Source organism: Bubalus kerabau, chromosome 1 (genome assembly GCF_029407905.1).
Source record: "Bubalus kerabau isolate K-KA32 ecotype Philippines breed swamp buffalo chromosome 1, PCC_UOA_SB_1v2, whole genome shotgun sequence".
Lineage (NCBI taxonomy): Eukaryota > Metazoa > Chordata > Mammalia > Artiodactyla > Bovidae > Bubalus > Bubalus kerabau.
Window position 1 is genome coordinate 250,544,571 of NC_073624.1, and position 24,062 is coordinate 250,568,632.

At 41.6% G+C, this 24,062-nt stretch overlaps 1 protein-coding gene across 7 annotated transcripts in view; it reads left to right on the forward strand.

Moving 5' to 3' along the window:
- Positions 1–1,006: 1,006 nt before the first annotated feature.
- The window catches only part of RASGRF2 (Ras protein specific guanine nucleotide releasing factor 2), a 260,807-nt gene continuing 237,751 nt past the window's right edge, over positions 1,007–24,062 (forward strand). For 4 of the 7 annotated variants that reach the window (XR_008707844.1, XM_055562907.1, XM_055562886.1 and 1 more), the window contains exon 1: positions 1,007–1,773. Coding sequence is in view for 4 of the 7 variants with exons in the window: in XM_055562907.1 (XP_055418882.1) it covers positions 1,486–1,773 (288 nt within the window). In the remaining 3 variants the exon portion in view is untranslated. Of the gene's footprint in view, positions 1,774–13,157; positions 14,192–24,062 lie in introns of those variants that run through there. The other 3 variants (XM_055562933.1, XM_055562937.1, XM_055562916.1) reach the window with 2 other exon arrangements.

The window sequence follows — 24,062 nt, forward strand, 5'->3', positions numbered from 1 at the left end:
TCGTCTCAATCCTCAGAAATAACGGTCATTGACAGGGAACCCATAATATCCGATACCTTTCTGGGAACAGGAGATCTTCACCTCGATTTTTAAGTACAGTGAAGTATAGGCAGAAAAGTCAAGGTTGCCTGCTATGCAAAACCATCGTGACCCCACCCACTGCAGTGGGAACATAGTGGTGGATGAGTGTGAGTATATGGATTTAGCTGGTGACTGTGTTGCATGTGTCAGTGGGTTTGTGAAAGTGTATAAATTTGCATGAATGTGTACTTGTATGTTTCTGTGTATGAATATGCTATTTGTGTGTATTTTTGAGTAAATGTGTGCAGTTGTGTGTGTGTTCATATATGTGTTTGTATATGATCACATTTTGTGTGAGTGTATGACCATGAATGTGAATAGAAAGGTATTGTGTATGGATGTCTATTTGTGTATGAATGTGTGTGAGTGTAAAAGTGTGTGCATGTGTCCACTGTGTGGGTGAGTTTGGTTGAGTGTGTGGATGACTGTATGATTTGTGTGTGTAAATGTGTGTGTTTGGGTGAGCATGTCAGTGTGTGAGTTTGTGTAAGTTGCATATGTGTGTAATTTGCAAGTGGGGTTGTATTTTTGTGTGGAGGAATGCACGTTGTGGGTGTTATTTGTATATATGTGTCATTTTTTGTGTGTTCAAGCATTGCGTTGTGTGTATTTGTGCGAATATATTTGTGTGTGTTGGAGTATGTGGGTCTGTGATTGTGTATTTGTGTGTTCTCGTTTGGGGGAGTGTGAGGGTGTAATTGTACAAACGCGAGCGTTTGTGCTGGGGCTGTGCGCGCCACGGGAATGTGGGTTTGTGTGTTTGAGTATGTATACTTGGTTTGCCTGTGTGTGTGTGCGCGCGCGATGGAGCGCGCGTGTGAGCTGGTGTGTGCGGTCGCCGCGCGCCTCCACCTCCCCGTGAACCGCCCCTTCGCGGCGGGAGCAGAGGCTGCGGCCGGGCGGGCGAGGGAGGGACGCGCGCCGCGGTGAGCGGCTAGCGCCGCCGTCACCGCCGCCGCGCCGACTCTGCCCTTTAAATCGGTCTCCAAGCCGATTACAGCTGATCTCCCACGTGACGTTTTACCTTCTGTCTCCCGGAGCTAGTTGCCCGAGGACAGTCCTTCTCAGCCCGCCGCGGGGTTCGGGCTCCCTCAACTTTGAGCGAAGCGGCGGCCGGCCGGGCGCCCTCGCGGGCCCCTCTCCACACGGGCGTCGGGGCGCCGGGGGCTTCGCTTGGCCGGGGACGGGACGGAGAGGGCGGTCAGGGCAGACAACGTGTCCCGGCCGCAGCCCGCCGTCCCTCGGACCCGCGCGGCGCCGCGCCCGGGAGGCCGACGGCGTGCAGGGTGCGCCGCGTCAGGCAGCGGGGCGCCCCCCACGTCGTCTGGAGCCAGACGGGCGCGCCCTTGGAGGAGCCGGCGGGAGATGGCCGCGATGCAGGGCTGAGCCCCCCGCGCCCTCACCATGCAGAAGAGCGTGCGCTACAACGAGGGGCATGCCCTGTACCTGGCCTTCCTAGCCCGCAAAGAGGGCACCAAGCGCGGCTTCCTGAGCAAGAAGGCAGCCGAGGCGAGCCGCTGGCACGAAAAGTGGTTCGCCCTCTACCAGAATGTGCTCTTCTACTTTGAGGGCGAGCAGAGCTGCCGCCCGGCGGGCATGTACCTCCTGGAGGGCTGCAGCTGCGAGCGGGCACTCGCGCCGCCCAGGGCCGGGGCCGGGCCGGGCGGCGCCCGGGATACGCTGGACAAGCAGGTACCACGCGCCGTCCCCTCCCTGTTCCCCTGCCTGCGGCCGCGGCGATTCCCAACTCTACTAACCCCGGAGGTCGAGGGCCCGACCTAACGCAGGGCCCTCGCTCCGAGGTCCCCCTGCGGCGTCTGTGGCAGGACAGCTCTACGCGTCTCCCTATCTCCATCCCCCCTTGTCCTCCATCCTTCATCTCTATGATCCGTTGGTACAGGGGCTCGGCTTTATTTTTTTTTTTTTCCGCGTCCCGAAAGCGGGCGGGTCCTTTCAGCTTCTTTGCTCACCTCCCATGGCCTCTCTACACCTTGTTCGGAAGGATTTAGTGTGGTGACGTGTGTTGACACCTGTTGGATTTAGACTGGCAAAACGGAACTAACTTATTTGGGAAAGTTTGGTTTCTCCTTTACCCGGCTGGTGCGTGCAGGTTTCTTTGCCTGAGATGTTTGATCGCTGGCTGAGCCGGGAACACACCGGGCTCCCGGGACGGACAGGCACTTTCTGTGGGTCACTTTCAATCTGTCTTTGTGGTTTCTGTCAGTTTACTTTGCTAACATTTGGCCTGCTGGGTCTAATTATGAAGGTAAATGTGTATCCGTTTCCCTCAGGATTAATATTTAGTAGCCACATTCCTGCTATGTGTAAACATGCGGGCATTTAAAAAGAACGCTTCTGTGTACTTTTCAATGAATGCTTTGAAAATGAATGTGATCTTTTTATTCTGGGTCGTAATTTTATTAGTTTTGCTATGTTTTGCACTCACGAAGGGAAAAAAAACCCCTACAAATTTAGTAACTCCCGCACCCCATTCCTGCGAATGCGAAATTTGTATTTTTTCAATCACCATTTGTTATTAAAATTAAAGCAGACTAATTTTATGCTCCCAGATCTTCTCACTTCGCTTCTAGATGTCCACCTGGAAAAAAAGATTGATGGTCTTTGTTGTTGCATGAACATATTTAGCAGGTTAATTTTCCGTGCAAGTCAGACCAAACATCTTCTACTGCAAACCCCGAGGGCGGCTGTGGGAGGCGCTAGCGATGGAAAGATGAATAAGATGCCTGTATATCCCCTGGGGGCTCATAAATCAATGTGTAAAGTTAAGAGGAGTTAAAGCTAGATGGACCAGAAGTTTGATTTTTCTTTTTTCACTTTAGTTTCACTGTAAATCATTCAGATTTAACTGATTAAGCTTGGTATACCACACACCTGAAAAACTTACACCCCCTTTGGTTTTTGAGGGCATGTCGAGCGTCTTTGAAAAACTGATTTCCAGTTTTGTAGGTGTAGGTACTGGAAATATAGGTTTAAATTTCAAGTTAGATATTTTAGAAATTAAATTGAGAGCCAGAGGAGGGGTTTTGAAGAAATATGTAGAGGTTTTTTTGTTTTTTTTTTCAGAATTTTTTTTTTTAATGTTTCTGTTGGTGAGATTTTTCTTAAAGGCATGTGTTCCAAGGCCTATAGGAGCAAAGACCAATAGATTTAAAATGTGTTATTTTGTCTAAACTAAAATAGGATACTTTAGATTATTCTGAAGATACATCAATGACTTAATTACAAAGTATTTTTCTCTCTTTGTATGTATGCTAATATCAGGAGATAGCCACTTAAAAAAAAAAAAAACTGGGAGTGGGGAGTTTTTAACCTGTTGCACCCAAACGTGGCTGCCTGTCCTAATAACATATGAAAACCAAGATTTTTCTACTTGGAGAATAACCAGACTCTCATCTTTAGGACAGTTTTCTTTGAAGCATACTTTATAAAGAACTCTAATCTCTATAAATAGTTTGACTCTCATGCTACTTCCTAATGGAAGTCCAAAATAGGTCTCCTTACAAAAAATTTTTTTTCTCGGTCATACAAGCCATGAGTATTTCTCACTCATTTCTACATCTCCATGAGGTTAGAAATTAGAACCTGCGGTGATTATAATAAAACTGAGATAGAGAATACAGCATTCAAAATGGATTAGGAGTTGGATGGGGAAATCTGTTAGTTTGTCTTGTGTTAGACAACCTTTATGACTTAGGTTGGCTGAGCAGGCTAATATTTTTTCTGTAGTACTATCTGGCTGTGTTTGAAGAATGAAGAAACTGTGAAGATGAGAAGCAAGCAGAAACAGTTTACCTTAAATCTACAGTTTATTTAGTTGGTTCTCTTTCAGTTAATTTGTGTTGCTAACGCGCTGATGCAAAGAGCCTTTGGGAAAGACCCCGATGCTGGGAAAGATTGAGAGCAGGAGGTGAAGGGGATGACAGAGGGTGAGATGGTTGGATGGCCTCATTAATTCAGTGAACACGAGTTGAGCAAACTCGGGGAGATAGTGAAGGACAGGGAAGCCTGGTGTGCTGCAGTCCATGAGGTCACAAAGATCTGGACACGACTTAGCGACTGAACAACAGTGTCCTTCACCTCAGCTAGACACGGTGGATCTATGAAACGGGCGAGTAGGGGGAAGATGAGAGGGGCTGAGCAGAGATCCTGTCAGGGTCTGCTTCTCCAAGTATGCTTCTGGAACTTTCCTCATAAACATTTCTAGCAACCCCATAAACATACATGAAGGTTAGGGCTTGAAACAGGTCTTAAGGAGACAGAATAGGTTTCCTCCACCATTTCTGTGTGACTTCTTTAAGGCAAATCTCTTAACATCTCATTAACATTTTTTCTGTTAATGAAATCTGTTTTTTTTAACATGTAAATATTAAGAGTTTGGCTAAGATGATTTCTAAGTTGCCTTCCATTTAGAACATCTCCTGCTTCTAGGATTTTAATACATAGTGTGAGCTTTTTGCTATGTACAAGGATGTGAAAGACAATTTCACAAGATTTAAAGATTACCCGTCTCTGTAATAAATACTGCCTCTGAGTAGCTGAGGCCAAGCAGGTGATTGAAGTGGACCTTCTGATAACTGCAATCAGCAGAGGTTCAGAACTATAGAAACATCATTGCTTGAGACAAAGATGTTCCTACCATTCACACTGAAGGGCGACGTAATGACGGTGACAGCTGATGTAATTCTTGCTATAAAATGCCTCTTGTCATCCTTGCCAGTTTAGATTCTACTTCTTCAAATTATTTAAAAGTCTAATTAGCTGTGGTAAGTTATGAGAAGAAAACGCTCATTGGTTTGTTTCTTCTTAATACTCATTCAAAGTGCGTTGGTTGACAAAAGAAAATTAAGGTTTTTTTCCTTCATTTTTTTCTTCCCTCTCTCCTTCCTTCTTTCCCTCTGTCCCTCCCTCCCTCCCACTTCTTTCCTTTATTTCGCCATTTTATCTTGAACTGTTTCCAGTTAAGAAGAAAAAAGAAAAGTGATTTTCACTTTCCAAATGTGCATAGGTTGAAGGATTTTTTGCATTGCTCTATTTTTCTCAATAGCGTCCCAGGATTTCACTTTAGTTGGTCCTCAGGAGATGCATGGCTCTTATCAACCTTCTATAGTAGCTATTTCTTCGTGATAGTTGCAGCGATATAGTCAAAATGCTCTCAATTACAGAAAATTTTAAGTGGTGCTCCTTTTCTCGAAAATATGTGTATTGATAGCACTTCTTTCTACAAGAGCTCCATTTATGGAAAATGACAAACTTACCTTTCATTTCAGGTAAATGTGTTCAAGGGGGAAAGGAATTTGCATTTAGTAGGAACCTTCTATGTGCTGGGCTTCCCTGGTGGCTCAGAGGTTAAAGTGTCTGCCTGGAATACGGGAGGCCCGGGTTTGATCCCTGGGTCAGGAAGATTCCCCTGGAGAAGGAAAATGGCAACCCACTCCAGTACTCTTGCCTGGAGAATCCCATGGAGAGAGGACCCTGGTAGGCTACAGTCCATCCGGGCGCAAAGAGTCCGACACGACCTCGCGACTACACTTTCACTTTCACATTCTGTGTGCTAAGCTCAGTGTTACGTTCTGTTAGCTAATCAAGTTGGAACCTCACTTCTGCTCTTGGAGATTGGTGATGTTCTTTCATGTTTACCTATGATAAGATTGAGGCTTTGAGAGTTTTAGGGAGATGACCAAAGTCTAACTCTAGGTATGAAGACTGAATAATCTCTGAAGAGTGGCTTATTAAGGAGACTATTTAAATCCACTGAGCTTCAAGAAATTTCAGATCTGGGTGAAATGGGGGTTGGAGTTGTAGTAAGTGAATCACTGTTTAATTTTTTCCTCTTAAAACTGTTTAAGGAGCAGTTTCCATTTTGAGAAATACAGTTGCAGACCATTCCATTTTCAAAGAAAAATGGCCTTTATGTTTAAACAATTGTATGGGGCATTCATTTACTTTGTAGGGAATCTTTAAAAATACTTACTCTAGGGTGAAAGCATACATCCCAATTAGTCTGATCTGTTTACGAGGTTGTATCCGTTTTGCCTGCTTGCAGGAGAGGCAGACAGGAACAAAGTCATCTTTACTCTTACTCTCCTGGTAGTGTTGAGTGTTCTATTCAGCCTGATTTCAGTGGTTTCAGAGGCAGGGTAGAGAACATATCCTTAGTTCTGGAGGTTTAAAGTAGTAGGTACTAGTCATATTTGTGCTGAATGAAACATGTTTTAATTTTTAAGGGATTAAAGGTTATGAGATTCCCCCTGTCACCTCATTTCTAGCCAGTCATTTTAGCCTTCCTAACTTGACCACAAGCAGAGGATTTTAATCATTTTATCGAATTAGGCAGAGCTGCCTGCAAGCCCTGAAATATTTGTGGAGGTTGGGGAGTGTGGATGATCAGTTTTTGTTCCAGCTCACGTTAATTGAAATATAATAACCAACTCAGTATTTTCTTTTCAACCTTTACTTATTGAACACAAATAAAGGGGAAATGGAATAAAAGTATTTGTTAAATTTTATAAAATGTTTTAAAGTATAGTTTAGGAAAGAAGTGATTTATCACTTGAATTTTGTAGTCATTCTTCCAATGAAGATTTGAATGAAGAAAAATAATCTATGGATTAGAAAAATACAGTTTTAATTTTGACTACACTAAACCTTACTGTTTATATTATTGTACTTATCATTAAGAATTCAGAGTAGAGAAATCCATCTTTGATGGGACAGATGTACATAAAAGTGAATTTTTATTGTGACAAGTATTTTTCCATGGGTTTTAATAAGTGAGTACTAAATATACTACTAAATGGTGGAAAATATTTGTAGTGTAATAACAATTTTTTTCCCTTCTTTCAGGAATGAAAAAGCAAAAGTATTTTTCTTTCATTGAATGATAAGTCCAAAAACATGTATGATAACCAAAAGCTTCTGGCTTAGCTGGCAAATATTAGTAGTTTGTTGTTATAGTAGTTGTTGATATTGCTGTTTGTTTAATGCAGATTATACTTTTTAGTTGACCATATTTTTGTCCATATTTCTCAATAAATATGCATGATACAATCAATATAATTTTAATTTTGTAGAGTAGAAAAAGTAATGAAATAAGCCATATTGACAAACAATATGGATTTACTCAGGTCTGAAGTCCTGATTTTTTGTTTTAATGCCTTGTTTATTTGTCCTATAAGAAAGGGATATGTGTGTATATATGTGTATGCATATTGTGTATATGTTTATTGAGTTTATCTTCCATCATTAAAAATTGAGGACTCAATATGTTTATTGAGTTTATCTTCCATCATTAAAAATCAGACAATTTTTATACGATGATACGGAGCTTCCCAGGCGGTGCTAGTGGTAAAGAAACTACCTGCCAATGGCAGGAGACGTAAGAGACACAGGTTTGCTCCTTGGAGAAGGGAATGACAACCCATTCCAGTGTTCCTGCCTGGAGAATCCCATGGACAGAGACTGGTGGGCTGTGGTTCATTGATTTGCAGAGAATTGGCCACAGCTGAAGCAAATTAGCGTTCAATTACATATCTTGGCATTTGCAGGGTTTTATTTGTATCATTAAGACATGTATTTCAAGACATGAGTTGTAAATACAATCTGTAAATACAATACTATTTACAATGAGTTGTAAATACAATTTGGGGTGATTTTTCAGGACTAATGATTGTGTTAAGTTACATCACAGTATAAATTCCTCTCTGATATTAGTTTACCTTAAGACTATGTATATGAACATCTTCGTTAATATTGAAACACAACTAGCAATGATATTTGTTAGGTATCAATATAGCACTATGGTAAATGTTTGTTTACTATATAATATTTGGCAATTATTCTAAAAATTGACCATTATTCCAGAATTATTCAATGCAGTTCAGTTGGTATAATTTTCAAAAATTAGCTGATCGTAAAGTTATAAGTACATTATTTTGGCTCCGCCAAAGGGTATAAAATATTTTACCATTTTTCCCCAAGGAATTAAAATATGATTATGTGTATATTTTGGGAGGAAAACAGCAGCAAGTTTTCCTTGATAAAACATTTGTATCAGAAAGTGGAACAAAGATGCAGAAAGCACATGTTCTCACAATTTTTCCTTTTTACTAGCACTTGAAAAACTTACGATTCATTAGAAATGAACATTCATATCATTTTTCTTAAAACTTCTCATAGTGAATGCTGCTGCTGCTGCTAAGTCACTTCAGTTGTGTCCGACTCTGTGCGACCCCATAGATGGCAGCCCACCAGGCTCCCCCGTTCCTGGGATTCTCCAGGCAAGAGTACTGGAGTGGGGTGCCATTGCCTTCTCCGCGTAGTGAATGCAGAATGCTCCAAATATACTTTTAGGAAGAGGGAAGAAAACAAGAAAAAAGTTTATCTGTGTTTATTTAAGTAGTAATTCTTTTTTATTGAACTATAAAGAAAGAAATGAGAAAGTTGGGGAGGCTTATGTAAGTCATAGCATTAGAGTGTGGTAAGTTAATGAAAGCTAGAATTCTCATAATATCTGAGAAGATACAAATAAAACTACTTTGGATGCTTGGGGCTAGTGCACTGGGACGACCCAGAGGGATGGTTATGGGGAGGGAGGAGGGAGGAGGGTTCAGGATGGGGAACACATGTATACCTGTGGCGGATTCATTTTGATATTTGGCAAAACGAATACAATTTTGTAAAGTTTAAAAATAAAATAAAATAAAAAAAATAAAGTGTATTTCTTAAAGACAGCATAAAAAAATTTAAAAAAAAAAAAAGAAAAGCTATGCTTAAAAATAAAGGTTATTGATTCTTTAGTGCAGTGGTCCCCAACCTTTTTGACACCAGAGACAAGTCTTGTGAAAGTTTTCCCTGGACAGGGAATAGGGACATGGTTCTGAGACTAGACACAAGTCTTGTGGAAGAGTTTTACCTGGACAGGGAACAGGGACATGGTTTCGAGATGATTCAAGCACATCACATTTATTGTGCCCTTTATTTCTATTATTATTAAATCAGCTCCACCTCAGGTCATCAAACAGTAGATCCTGGAGGTTGGGAACCCCTGCTTCGGTGCCTTATTTTTTTTTTTAATGAAGGCTAAAATTTCTTTTATTAGCTTCTCCCATACTTATGCTGTGAGCTGGCTGAGACGGATGATGTCGGGATCAGCAGGCGTCTGAGGGACCCTGGTTACTGATAATTTGCATTCTTTCTTTTCAGTTTCCCGAAATGTTTTATTTTGTCATTTTCTGATTTAATGTAGACAACGCCCGATTCATTTCCTGAACTATATTTACGAGCTCATGCCATTTGTGTGACTAATGTAAACAGGAGGGTTAGTGCCGTCAAATAGAGGGACGATTGGAAAGCTAGGAGGCTTCTGGGGTTAGAAATATGGGAATGGGGAGGAGGTAGTCTGGCCTCAGGCTCACTGTGGAGTATCATACCTCATTGCAGAGTCATAACAAGATGATGTTATGATGCATAGGAATAGGGGACCGCTCGTATCTGATAGGGATTTGCTTTCACCTTGAAGAATGTCACTTTCCAGGTCAGATAGTAGTATTGTGTATGGTTTGGTTCAGAAGTTAAACCGTGGGGGTTTCAGTCTCCACACAGATGCTTACTGGGTCCGTGATGAGCATTTCTCTTTCTACGCCTGTACCCCTGCCTGTGATGGGGACCGTGGTGGCAGCCGCATCACCTGCTTGTGGAGACTCGTAGGCAACCGGTCCAGGCCCCGGCGCGTGCATAGCACGCTTGTCAGCAGCTGTTTGTGTTACTCTCTTTCTAACACAATACTTTGTAAATTTTCTTCTTGTTGCTTTAATTACTAGGGTTGCTTGGGCAGGTTTTTCCTTTCTTTCTCTTTAAAAAATACTTCTAATTTAAAACAGACAAAATAGAATATTTTAGGGAATACCAATATACTTATTGTCTAGCTTCAACAATATTCAGCTTTCTGCTTTCTTGTTACGTGTTTTTCCCCACACATGCCTATGTTGTTGTTGTTGTTTGACTCTTTTAAAGCAAGTCCCAAACATCATATTAAATAAGGAGGTTTTTCCTTTTTGGCATAGCCCTTGTTTGGCGCTGAAGATTGTAGCAGGTGTAGCTCTGAAGAGAACGATCCTGGAGAGAGTTTGTAATGTGTTTCTGATTTAATGCGTGTTATTGTAATTGTCATTGTCTTTTTGTTCCTTTGCTATCATTATAAAGGAGAAAACCGGAGACAGTAGTTGTGAAGATACAAAGGTAGTAGAAATAGGTTTTAAATAAGGCCTGGCTTGTTAAATCCTAAAGAAAAGAAGTCTGAAATCAGTTGTTTAACCATGACCATGGTGTAAAAAGTATTTTCATGATTTGACCCCATTGTAGGGGAAATTGAACTTCCCTGGTGGCTCAGAGCGTAAAGAATCTGCTTGCAATGTGTGAGACCTGGGTTTGATCCCTGGGTTGGGAAGATCCCCTGGAGGAGGGCATGGCAACCCACTCCAGTGTTCTTGCCTGGAGAATCCCCATGGACAGAGGTACCTGGAGGGTTACAGTCCATGGGGTCCAAAGAGTTAGATATGACTGAGCGACTAAGCACAGCACACATAGAGGAAATTAAATTATTGGTGGTTTTCTTATTGAGGGATTCTTATCTTTATTGAAATCTACTTACCAAACTCTTCCAGCAGCTGAAAGAGTCTTGTTTAGAGTTAAGAGTGAGTGCTTTCCCTTCTGATGCCATTGATACTTCTCATCTCTCAGTATTTTGCATAGCTTTGCAACAGTCAGGACATTATCCATAAATCAGTGTTTCATCCATCTGTCAAAATCAGTTCTGAGACCCAGCAGCAGTAAATGCTATTTTAAAGCAGTTGAAGTGAAGTGAAGTCGCTCAGTCGTGTCCGACTCTTTGCAACCCCATGGACTGTAGCCTACAAGGCGCCTCTGTCCATGGGATTTTCTAGGCAAGAGTACTGGAGGAGTGGGTTGCCATTTCCTTCTCCAGGGGATCTTCCTGACCCAGGGATCAAACCCAGGTCTCCTGCATTGCAGGCAGATGCTTTTCCATCTAAGCCACCAGGGGACATAAGGGAACTTCAGTACCTTTTCCTATCCTGTGTCAATAAAGATCTAATATTTTTAGGCCATTTTCCTTGTCATTAGATGATTGCTATAGATTGACCAGTCCAAAAAAAAAATTTTTTTCCCAAGGGGTTCCAAAGTGGGGTGTGGAAGCTTAGAGTGAGCACTTCCCATGTTAGTTCGAGCAGTTTGCACCAGTTGTCTGTACACTCAAACCAAATGGAACCAAAACCTCACCAGCCAGGAGTCAAACTTGAAACAGAAGGCAAAGAGATGCCCAGAAATCAAAAGCCAAGTGGAAGAGTGTCCCCCAAAAGATGATAAAGTGATGCCCAGAAATCAAAAGCCAAAAGGCATAAATGCCAAACATGACTTCCCAGTTCCACTAATCCTGAGACCTGGCAGAGTCAGTGTTAGCAGCCTTTTTCACTGATGATATAGTTTCAGGCAATTTCTTGTTGGTTTCCTGCAAAGAAGTTACTCCATCATTTCCTCTTTTAGAAGCTTCTAGGTACAAGTCAAAGTAAGCACAACCGGCCTTTTCTAATTGTACGTGCAAAATGTCAGTTTTGGAATATCAAAAGAACCCCAATTTGGCCATTTTAGGTTGAGATCTCTTTTAGTATAATTTCTTCAATTAACTAGGTACTTCCAAGTATGAGCTCCGTACATATTGTACAAGATTCTGACTGGTGTGTTAGTCAGAGGCTGGCTTTCTGACACCCCTTTGTTTCTGTTTTTGAGAGATTCTGTTTCCATTTTAAGCTGGGTAAAAATCACTAGTTAACTTGCGTAGTGGGCCAATGTTCTATTTGTGAGCTTAACTCCTCCAGGAGTTATCCCAGAGTTGTTTCAGCTTGTCTTACATGTCTCAGATTCTTCAATCTAAGACCACCGTGGCTGCTCAGGCAGCTGCATGGCCAGTTCTTATGTGCAAACCCCAGACGAGCAAGTATTTTAATTAGTGAGTGGGTTTCCCTATGGGACCACTGCATGGTATGAGGACTAAGGAAAAGTGTCAGATCAGTCTCTTACTTAACCACTCAGCCAAGACCCTTCAGTCCCCTGAAACAGAGCAACCTTGGCACCATTCAGCCGAGCCCCAGGTATTCCTCGAATTTTTTCCCAAATAAGCCCTCCCCGCCAGTACCTTTCCACTGAGTGGGCTGTTCCCCTGGCATCTTTCAGCCATCCCCCTCCCCTGCCCACCCAGTGTCTTTTGACTGGGTGGTAATTTCTCGGTATCTTTCAACTGAACCCCCCTCAGTGTCTAGACCATCAGTGGGTATGCCCTGGATGCTCCACTCTCTCCCCTTACCCCCAGGAACTTTCCTACTGGGAAGGGTTAGGTAAACTGCTCCACTGCCAAATAAAACTCAGAATCTCAACCAATACAGGAGATTTAAGAACAGGAGAGACTTACCCAAATTTGTCTACACTCCCCGAGGAGGCGGATGGGTGCAGGGCGCCACTGCGGGTACTAAAGCTCTGGTTCCTCATGAAGTCCAGTCGAAGGAAGGAAGTCCACTCTGGGTCGCTTCATTGGTTGCCATAACTGTCGACTAAAAAGTTGTTACAACTTGAGAGTTGCGAGTTAAGCTTAATTTGGGGCAAAATGAGGACCGCAGACTGGGAGGCAGCATCTCACATATATCTGAGAGACTGCTATTTTAAGGCAGTTACTAAGGTTTAATTAGTCGGGTGTATAGTTTGCTTTTTCTAGTGCTGCTAAGTTTTTCCAGGGTTCGTTGGTTTCTGTCACATGATTATTTGCTTTAGGCAAGGGAGGGACATGAACTCAAGTTGTCTTGAATAATGGGAACCTCTCTGTGTGGTAGGGGGATAGTGGGAATATTATAAAAGGGCAAGTATTGCTCTAGCTTTATTGTGACCAGCTATTATTTGGGCTTCCCTGGTGGCTCAAGGGTAAAGAGTCTACCTGCAATGCAGAAGACACCGGTTCAGTCTCTGGGTCACGACAATCCCCTGCAGAAGGAAATGGCAACCCACTCTAGTATTCTTGCCTGGAAGATCCCATGGACAGAGGAGTTGGGCAGGCCACAATCCATGGGGTCGCAGTCGGACACGACTGAGCAACTAAACCACCAGAGCTGTGCTTTGGACACTGGTGCTGGCTGACGTGTTCTTCAGTGTGTTATGCCTCTTTGGTTTCTCACGGCTTCTGTTTTCTCATCATTTCTGCTTCCCTTAACTGTATGCTGCCATGCCTCTTGTGGTGCTGACTCAGCATGGTATGGCCCTGCTCTCTGCTTTTACTGCTTTAGTGCTCTCTGCTTTACTGCTTTAGTTCTCACTGAGGCATCTCTTATTCACTCAGTGTATTCAGGCTCGTCTTTTTGTGAGAGAGAATCTCATTGGCTCAGCTCACATTTGGAGACTAGACAAGACTGCTGGACTCTGACCAGTCCGTGGACTGGCTGTCAATCAGCAGGAGCTGTGGATAAGGGAGTTTCATGAAAAGTTTGGTGGATATCAGAGACATTATTGACATGTCTAGTGTATTCATCAAGCTAGTAAATATTATTTTCACTAACTAATATTCATACATTGTAAGCCACCTTCTCTTCCTTCAGTAGCAATTTTACATCCTCACCTTATCAATAAGATCTTTCCAATAAAACAGTTTCTATCCTCTGGTCCTGATTGGCCTCCTGTGTTGCTAAGGATTCATGTTCGTAACTTCTCTTTACTTTTTAATACTTTAATAGTAAACGTTATTTGAATGTTGTTCTTTTAACCGTAAATTACAATATAAACCTGTTTTCAGGGTATAGCATACGTATAGAAAAGTGCACAGATCACAAGTGTGCTGGCTGCTTCCTGAATGTTCACAGAGTGCTTATATTTTTGTTAGCAGCGCCCAGATCAAGTCATTGACATGTTCAGCCCTCCGGAAACGAACCTGTTTCTGTTCCTCTTCGGTGCTCCTCCCCATGGGTAGCCACCATCCTTACTTCTAACATCATGGATTCCTTTTGCCTGTTTTTGAACTTCATCATAGACTCCTGCAGTAAGTACTCTTCTGTGTCAGGCTTCTTTCCCTCGACATCATATCTATGAGTTTTGGATGACACTTTGGATGCTGTGGTTCATTCCTTTTCATTTCTTTGTAGTATTCCACTGGATGAGTATACAATGGTTTCTTGGTCGATTCTTTGTCTACTGTTGGTGAAACATTTGGATTGTTTCCAGATTGAGGCTATTACAAATAATATGGCGATGGAAATTCTTGTACAGATTTTTTTTGTGTTCATGTGCACATTTCTGTTCAGTATATGCCCAGGAGTTAACTTTTTGGTTCATGGGACTTACTTATATTCAACTTCAATAATTACTGCTAAACAGTTTTCTGAAATAGTTATATCAATTTGTGTTACCGCTAGCAATGTATAAGAATTACAGTTGCTCTGCATCCCTGCTAATAGTTGGTATTATCAGTCTTTTTAGTTTTAAGCCTTCTAGTAGACATGAAGTAGTATCTCATGTTGGTTTTCATTTTTATTTCTCTGATATTTAACTTGAACATTTTCCCAAGTACTTCTTGACCATTTGAACATTCTCTGTTTTGAAGTGCTTATTCAATCTTTTGCCCATTTCTCAGTTGAGTTGTCTTATCTTGTTGATCTGTGTGTGCATTCTAAGTCACTTCAGTGGTGTCAGACTCTTTGCCAACATATGGACTGTAGCCCTTCAGGCTCCTCTGTCCAGGGGATTCTCCAGGCAAGAATATTGGAGTGGGTTGCCATGCCCTTCTCCAGGAGATCTTCCCGACCTAGGGATTGAACCCTTGTCTCTTACATCTCCTGCATTGGCAGGTGGGTTCTTTACCAATAGCACCACCTGAGAAGCCCTTATTGATCTGTAGGAGTTTTGAAATATTAAATTAAACTATATGAACTGCCATTTTTGAATGTCAAAATAATTGAATATCATCTTGTTCATTCTAGTATGTATGAAGACATGAGTCCTTTGTCAGTTATATGTATTGGAAATATTTTCTCTACTCTGGTTTGCCTTTCTAATTACTTAAAGGTGTCATTTGATGATGAGAAGTTTAAAATTTTATTATAGTATAAAATATCTGTATTTTTCTTTGTGGAATTTGTCTGCCCATGAAATGAGTGTGGTGTGGATGGGGACAGCATCTGGAGGTGCTTTGTATGGAAGGTGCAGGAGCTGGGGTCTCCCTTTTGCTCTGTGGTCAAAGCAATCAAGTGGATCACAGCCGTAGGTAAAACAGAATGCACTTGCAGCAGCTTCAGATTGCCACACCAGGATGTTTTCCCCTTTGAGAAAAGCTCCAGGGGCAATCTACAGGACAAAAATATCTTAATGTTCTTTCCTCCCTCATACCTCCTGGAGCCTGAGGTGTTCCCTCCCTACATGGTAGGTTGTTGTTCTTCCTCTAGAGATGCAATGCATGTATATGCACCAAAGATTTGTACAAGGATTTTGACAGCGGTGTTATTCACAAAAGAGGGTGTTCTGTTCCAGTACTTCTAACTTCACTTTGTTTTCAGACATCCTCAGTTCACACCTACCTTTCATCTCAAAGGGTCAGATGCGAGAGGGACAAGGTACTTTTATTAACTTAACCAGAGCTAAGGTTGAATTCCTGACAGCTACCTTTCAACTATACTGCCACCTGGAGGATGTATCATCCAGGCTGACCTGGGGGTGCTGTTGCTGCTGCTGCTGCTGCTAAGTCGCTTCAGTTGTGTCCGACTCTGTGCGACCCCATAGACGGCAACCCACCAGGCTCCTCTGTCCATGGGATTCTCCAGGCAAGAACACTGGAGTGGGTTGCCATTTCCTCCTCCGATGCATGAAAGTGAAAAGTCAAAGTGAAGTCACTCAGTCGTGTCCGACTCTTAGCGACCCCATGGACTGCAGCCTACCAAGCTCCTCCGTCCATGGGATTTTCCAGGCAAGAGTACTGGAGTGGGGTAAGAAAAATGTGTTATGCCGAACAGTGGTCAAGACTGAATCCTCAGTTTTCAAAATACATCTATGTAACGCTCTGTAACCCTTCCCACTTTGTCCTGATCCGTACCCAGGAAATGATCGAGAAGGGATGAGCCCTTTCTTGGAATACCTGTATTCACTAATCAAACTGCCTTGCTGAAACATATGGACTGGGAGGGAATGAGGGAGAAAGAGGTGGACAGTCAGTCTACTGCTGAGTGCACAGGTTAGTTTCAAGAGCCACAGTGGGGTGACTGGAACCTGCTAACCAGTCACCCGAACGAGTACCAACAGTGCTGAGGCAGTGCCGCAAGCCCTGAGAGGGCGTCAGGTGTCTGGTGCAGGCAAGCTGCCAAGAGTGGGAGGGGACAACGCCCCTCATGGTGTGGCCTCTCCCATTGTGAGACAAATGGGCCAACTTTGGACAGGAGTCATGAGCATGCCCTGCGGCGGTAGCCCTCTGCATTAGAAAGAGTCAGCCTCTATCAGTGGCTTGATTCCAGCTGGCCCACAGCCCTTCCTGTGGGCACCTGCATGCCTGATCCAGAGAGTTCAGTCAGCAGACAGTTCAGTCAGTGCCCCCCATTCATGTTTCCAAAGAAGGATCTTTGAATCTTACAGTCTGTAGTTTTCCAAGTGATGGACCAGATGGCTGTGCCATTGCCAACAGCCATGAAGTCTGAGCCCTGCCCTCTGACTGGAGCAACTCCATCTGCTCTTTCTTCTGCATTGCTGACACTGAGACTGACCAGCCACAGCGCGCCGCTGGATACCATTGGGTTTCAGGTTAGCCAAAACATCAGTGAATCAGGCCCGGATATTTAGGGAATTTCTGTGAATCAAGGATCCTATTGAGTCAGTGGCTTTGCCTCAGGTAGCTAAGCAGATAAAGTTTCCTGCAGAGAGAGAGAGATGCTGCTCTTTAAAATGTAAAACTGAGATGCTTCTGGGCCACACCAACTACATTCGTAAACATACCTTTTCCATTGAACAAACAAGGTCTGAGCCCTGCGTACCTTGTCAGTTCTTGAGTCTGAGTTAATTCATCCAAAAATGGGAATTTCAGATCGGAAAGTTATAAGTCCTCTATGGGTCAGTTTCAACAAGGACTCAGCTGTAAACTAATGGTCACCTGCCTGCCTTGTGATTTTGTTTGGATGTTGGACATTGTTTATGAAAAACCAAAAGAGGTAATTTCAGTTTCTGCATGACATTATTTTCCCTCACAGAGGATTTACTTTTGGTTTCTTGCTGGCATTAATGTGGGGTAGTTTATACTAATCCATTCTGAGGATGAGCTGGTGAAAGTTAGGTTTCAGGTTGTGAGAGTAGAGTTTCCACTTTGTCCTGATTTCTAAAGTATAGCCTTTCCAGGATCTTATCAGGAATTCTGAGTGTTTACATAACCCCCTCCTCCTTGGTCTCTTCACAGCCCCACGGAACTGCCAAAAACTCAGTGCTGATTTCCAGCAGCTTAGCTGCTGCTTCTGCCTGGCTTCTTAGCCTCTTGGCTCTGTACTACTTCAGTTCAGTTCAGTTCAGTCGCTCAGTCGTGTCCGACTCTTTGCGACACCGTGAATTGCAGCACGCCAGGCCTCCCTGTCCATCACCAACTCCCAAAGTTCACTCAAACTCTCGTCCATTGAGTCGGTGATGTCATCCAGCCATCTCATCCTCTGTCGACCCCTTCTCCACCTGCCCCCAATCTCTCGCAGCATCAGAGTCTTTTCCAATGAGTCAACTCTTCGCATGAGGTGGCCAAAGTACTGGCATCATTCCTTCCAAAGAACACCCAGGGGGATCTCCTTTAGAATGGACTGGTGGGATCTCCTTGCAGTCCAAGGGACTCTCAAGAGTCTTCTCCAACACCACAGTTCAAAAGCATCAATTCTTTGGCACTCAGCCTTCTTCACAGTCCAACTCTCACATCCATACATGACTACTGGAAAAACCATAGCCTTGACTAGACGGACCTTTGTTGGCAAAGTAATGTCTCTGCTTTTGAATATGCTATCTAGGTTGGTCATAACTTTCCTTCCAAGGAGTAAGCGTCTTTTAATTTCATGGCTGCAGTCACCATCTGCAGTGATTTTGGAGCCCCCAAAAATAAAGTCTGACACTGTTTCCACTGTTTCCCCATCTATTTCCCATGAAGTGATGGGACCAGATGCCATGATCTTCGTTTTCTGAATGTTGAGCTTTAAGCCAACTTTTTCACTCTCCTCTTTCACTTTCATCAAGAGACTGTTTAGTTCCTCTTCACTTTCTGCCATAAGGGTGGTGTCATCTGCATATCTGAGGTTATTGATATTTCTCCTGGCAATCTTGATTTCAGCTTGTGCTTTTTCCAGCCCAGCGTTTCTCATGATGTACTCTGCATAGAAGTTAAATAAGCAGGGTGACAATATACAGCCTTGACGTACTCCTTTTCCTATTTGGAACCAGTTTGTTGTTCCATGTCCAGTTCTAACTGTTGCTTCCTGACTTCCATATATGTTTCTCAAGAGGCAGGTCAGGTTGTCTGGTATTCCCATCTCTTTCAGAATTTTCCACAGTTTATTGTGATCCACACAGTCAAAAGCTTTGGCATAGTCAATAAAGCAGAAATAGATGTTTTTCTGGAACTCTCTTGCTTTTTCCATGATCCAGCGGATGTTGGCAAGATCTCTGGTTCCTCTGCCTTTTCTAAAACCAGCTTGAACATCAGGAAGTTCACGATTCACATATTGCTGAAGCCTGGCTTGGAGAATTTTGAGCATTACTTTACTAGCGTGTGAGATGAGTGCAATTGTGCGGTAGTTTGAGCATTCTTTGGCATTGCCTTTCTTTGGGATTGGAATGAAAACTGACCTTTTCCAGTCCTGTGGCCACTGCTGAGTTTTCCACATTTGCTGGCATATCGAGTGCAGCGCTTTCACAGCATCATCTTCCAGGATTTGAAATAGCTCCACTGGAATTCCATCACCTCCACTAGCTTTGTTCGTAGTGATGCTTTCTAAGGCCCACCTGACTTCACATTCCAGGATGTCTGGCTCTAGGTGAGTGACACACCATCTTGATTATCTTGGTCGTAAAGATCTTTTTTATACAGGTCTTCTGTGTATTCTTGCCACCTCTTCTTAATATCTTCTGCTTCTGTTAGGTCCATACTATTTCTGTCCTTTATCGAGCCTATCTTTGCAATTGGCAAATTCATTGAGAGGAACAACTTCAAAGACTGTTAGACTCACTAGTTTACTTCCCTTCTCTAAGGTCTTTACTTCTTAGGTCCTGGTTATCTTGTTAGCTCACTGATGCTTTCAAATAGATTTGTGTGTGTGTGTGTGTGTGTGTGTGTGTGTGTGTGTGTATGTATGTATATGTGTGTTGTGTCCAGCTTTTCTAACTGTCCCTAGTGTGTGCATGTTAGAGTGGTTGGGGAGGGTCTATAACAAGTTACCTGGCTGTTGCCACTTAGAAATGAGTTTTAATAGTGAGTCTAAAAATGAGTCAAACTTTCAAAGGAGTGGAAGAATTATCTTGTTTCCTTTTCCCAGAAATTTATCTGTTAATTACTTGTAATTCAGTAATAATAAAATACTAAGATGTCAAATCGCAACTAATCCTTATTTTATCAGTTTAATTCTGAACATCTTTGAATATGTGTATTCTGAGATGTAACTATTTCCTCATCTGGAAAATGGGCATAGTTCCTACTTTGTAAAGAAAATGGGAGTATTAAATTGAGATAAAAGTTTATAAGACACTTTTCACATAGTGATGCTTTTTATATTCTTTAAATTCAAGAATGTCCCTTTAAATTCTTCACAGTTACATGTTTTTCCTTTAATGAGGGCCATTTAAACAGTAGGTCAGTTGAGAGTTGGCTTACTGTAGGTGTGTGTTCTGTTCATTTTATGGTCCATTTTGAGAACCACATAGCTCTCTGCCTAGTTTGTTGGCATCTTTTGGAGCCCAGGGTTTTTAAGGTCTGTGGAAAATATTTAGTGGATGGCAGATTCCTCAAGAAATAGTTGGAAGATTACTTTTACTAAGTGCAGGAGAGTGTTACCTAAATAGGTTAGTGAAAATTTTTGTCATTTAGATGCTTTCTTTTGTATAGATCCTTCTAATGGTGATACATTTAAATATATTAATGAGATTAATAGGTAATTTTTCAGAAGAAAAATATAGCTAAATTAATATTTGCACTTTAAAGGTTCAGCCTTTTATAGAGGGTATTTAAAATGTATACTAAAAAATAAATCCACAGCTTACTCATTTTTCTCCCTTTTGGTACAAATTGCCATGTTGACAGAATATTTTTATTTTTATTATTATTGTTTTTTCTTGGTTGTCCTGACTTTAAAAAAATCTTTATTGGAGATTTATCAGTACAATGTAGTGTTAGTTTTAGGTGTATAGCAAAACACACACACACATTGTTGTTTAGTCACTAAGTTGTGTCCAACTCTATGACCCCATGGGCTGTCACCTGCCAGGCTTCTCTGTCCATGGGATTTCCTAAGCAAGAATACTGTAGTGAGTAGCTATTCCCTTCTCCAGGGGATATTCCTGACCCAGGGGTTGAACCTGAGTCTCTTTCTTGGTTAAAGGCAGATCCTTTAACACTGTGCCACCTGGAAAGCCTATATATATATATCTTATATATCCTATATATATATATATATATATATCATATATCCTATATATATGTATATATCATATATATATATACACCCTATATATCCTATATATGTATATATATATATACACACCCTATATACCATATATATATATATATATATATATATATATGTATCTCCCTAGTAACTCAGCTGATGAAGAATTCGTCTGCAATGCAGGAGACCCCCGTTCGATTCCTGGGTCGGGAAGATCCCCTGGAGAAGGTTTGGCTACCCACTCCAGTGTTCTTGGGCTTCCCTGACGGCTCAGATGATAAAGAATCTGCCTTCAATGTAGGAGACCTAGATTCGATCCTGGGTTGGGAAGATCCCCTGGAGGAGGTCATGGCAACCCACTCCAGTATTCTTGCCTGGAGAATCCCCATGGACAGAGGAACCTGGCAGGCTACAGTCCATGGGGTTGCAAAGAGTCAGACACCACTGAGTGACTAAACAAGCAAGCAAGTATATATCCATATGTATATATAATTGAGTATATGTATATTCTTTTAAAAATTCTTTTCCCATAAAGGTTAGTACAGAATTTTGAGTAGAATTCCCACTGCTGTACACTAAGCCCTTGTTTAGTTGTATGCTTTATATATAGTAGTATGTATATGTTAATCCCAATCTCCTAATTTAACAGAACATTTTTCAAGCAACTTTTTATTTATAAAAATAATCTTATGAAGGAATTAGAAACTGCTTGGTCTAATTAGACAAGCAGTGAGTTCTAACTGAAAACCAGGGCAAATAAGCCTAAAGATCTAATGTATAGGCATGGTGGCCATACTTGGGCTCTCCTGGTGGCTCAGATGGTAAAGAATCTGCTTGTGATGCAGGAGACCCAGGTTCGATCCCTGGGTCAGGAAGATCCCCTGGAGAAGGGAATTGCAACCCACTCTAGTATTGTATCAAAACTGAAAATATGCTAAGAGAATAGATATCAGATGCACTTATTGGACAAAATGCTAACTGTGCGAAGAGATGATACGTTAACTAGCTTGACTGTAGTAATTATTTCACCAAGTTTATAAAATCATCATGATGTACACCTTAAATATATATATATAATTTTTATTTTAAAATAAATAAATCTATTCATTAAAAAAGTAATGTCTCTGGGGATCCAAAGGATATCTTGGTTACTATACAATACAGTATTGTATACTTGAAATTAATTACCAGAGTAGGTCTAAAATGTTCTCACCACACAAACACACAGGTACACAAGGTTACAACATAAAGTGGTGGATTTGTTAGCTGACCTTATCATGGTAATTATTTCACAACATATAGTATATCAAATCATCATGTACACTTTAAACTTACACAGTGTTGTCAGTTTTTTCTCAATGAAACCAGGGAAAGAAATTAGTGAATGGATATCAATAGTATATATTTTCTGATTCCATGAATTATATATGGAAGCGATTGGTTGTTCTTGCAACACTGTAGCCCAAGTGGATACGAGTCAAAATACCTGCATTCTTATCCCAGTTCTTTGAGAGAATAATTAAGGCACTATCTAATTTCTTGAACATTTGGTCAGGGATGAAAAACAGAGCTTGTTTGTTTGTAAATAATTGAGTGTAAAGGATTGATGTTTATGATCTTCAAACTATCTTGATATCTCAGACACTACCCATGAACCCAAATAGACCTTACCTTAACTACTGTCTCAGTTCAGTTCAGTTCAGTCGCTCAGACGTGTCTGACTCTTTGCGACTCCATGAATTGCAGCACGCCAGGCCTCCCTGTCCATCACCAACTCCTGGAGTTCACTCAGACTCACGTCCATTGAGTTGGTGATGCCATCCAGCCATCTCATCCTCTGTCGTCCCCTTCTCCTCCTGCCCCCAATCTGTCCCAGCATCAAAGTCTTTTCCAATGAGTCTACTCTTCGCATGAGGTGGCCAAAGTACTGGAGTTTCAGCTTTAGCATCATTCCTTCCAAAGGACACCCAGGGCTGATTTCCTTCAGAATGGACTGGTTGAATCTCCTTGCAGTCCAAGGGACTCTCAAGAGTCTTCTCCAACACCACAGTTCAAAAGCATCAATTCTTTGGCACTCAGCCTTCTTCACAGTCCAACTCTCACATCCGTACATGACCACTGGAAAAACCATAGCTTTGACTAGATGGACCTTTCTTGGCAAAGTAATGTCTCTGCTTTTGAATATGCTATCTAGGTTGGTCATAACTTTCCTTCCAAGGAGTAAGCATCTTTTAATTTCATGGCTGCAATCACCATCTGTAGTGATTTTGGAACCCAGAAAAATAAAGTCTGACACTGTTTCCACTGTTTCCCCATCTATTTCCCATAAAGTGATGGGACCGGATGCCATGATCTTCGTTTTCTGAATGTTGAGCTTTAAGCCAACTTTTTCACTCTCCTCTTTCACTTTCATCAAGAGGCTTTTTAGTTCCTCTTCACTTTCTGCCATAAGGGTGGTGTCATCTGCATATCTGAGGTTATTGATATTTCTCCCGGCAATCTTGATTCCAGCTTGTGCTTCTTCCAGCCCAGCGTTTCTCATGATGTACTCTGCATAGAAGTTAAATAAGCAGGGTGACAATATACAGCCTTGACGTACTCCTTTTCTTATTTGAAACCAATCTGCTGTTCCATGTCCAGTTCTAACTGTTGCTTCCTGACCTGAATGTAGGTTTCTCAAGAGGCAGGCCAGGTGGTCTGGTATTCCCATCTCTTTCAGAATTTTCCACAGTTTATTGTGATCCACACAGTCAACGGCTTTGGCATAGTCAATAAAGCAGAAATAGATGTTTTTCTGGAACTCTCTTGCTTTTTCCATGATCCAGCAGATGTTGGCAAGATCTCTGGTTCCTCTGCCTTTTATAAAACTAGTGTCTAGTCAACTATTTTTATGCAGTTGCAATAGAAATTCAAATTATTATTATTATTTAAAAATTAAATAATGATATATAATTCTATTTAACACTCAAAATACATTCACATATTTTAACCATTGATTTCTTAATAACTCTGTATTACTTGTGTTTCCTTTATAATTTCTAACCACTTAGCTACATTGTTAAACTTATTAATGAATTATAAAATTCATTCTCTCAAAAAGGAATAATTTTTTTGTGTATAATTTGAAGTCAGAGAACTATAAGAAAATTAATATTTCCTGAAATCCCATTCCTCAGAAAAAAACATATATTGAATTGTCAGAGGATTTCTTTCAGGAGTTTTTTTCATGGGTATGAATATAATAAACAGACATTT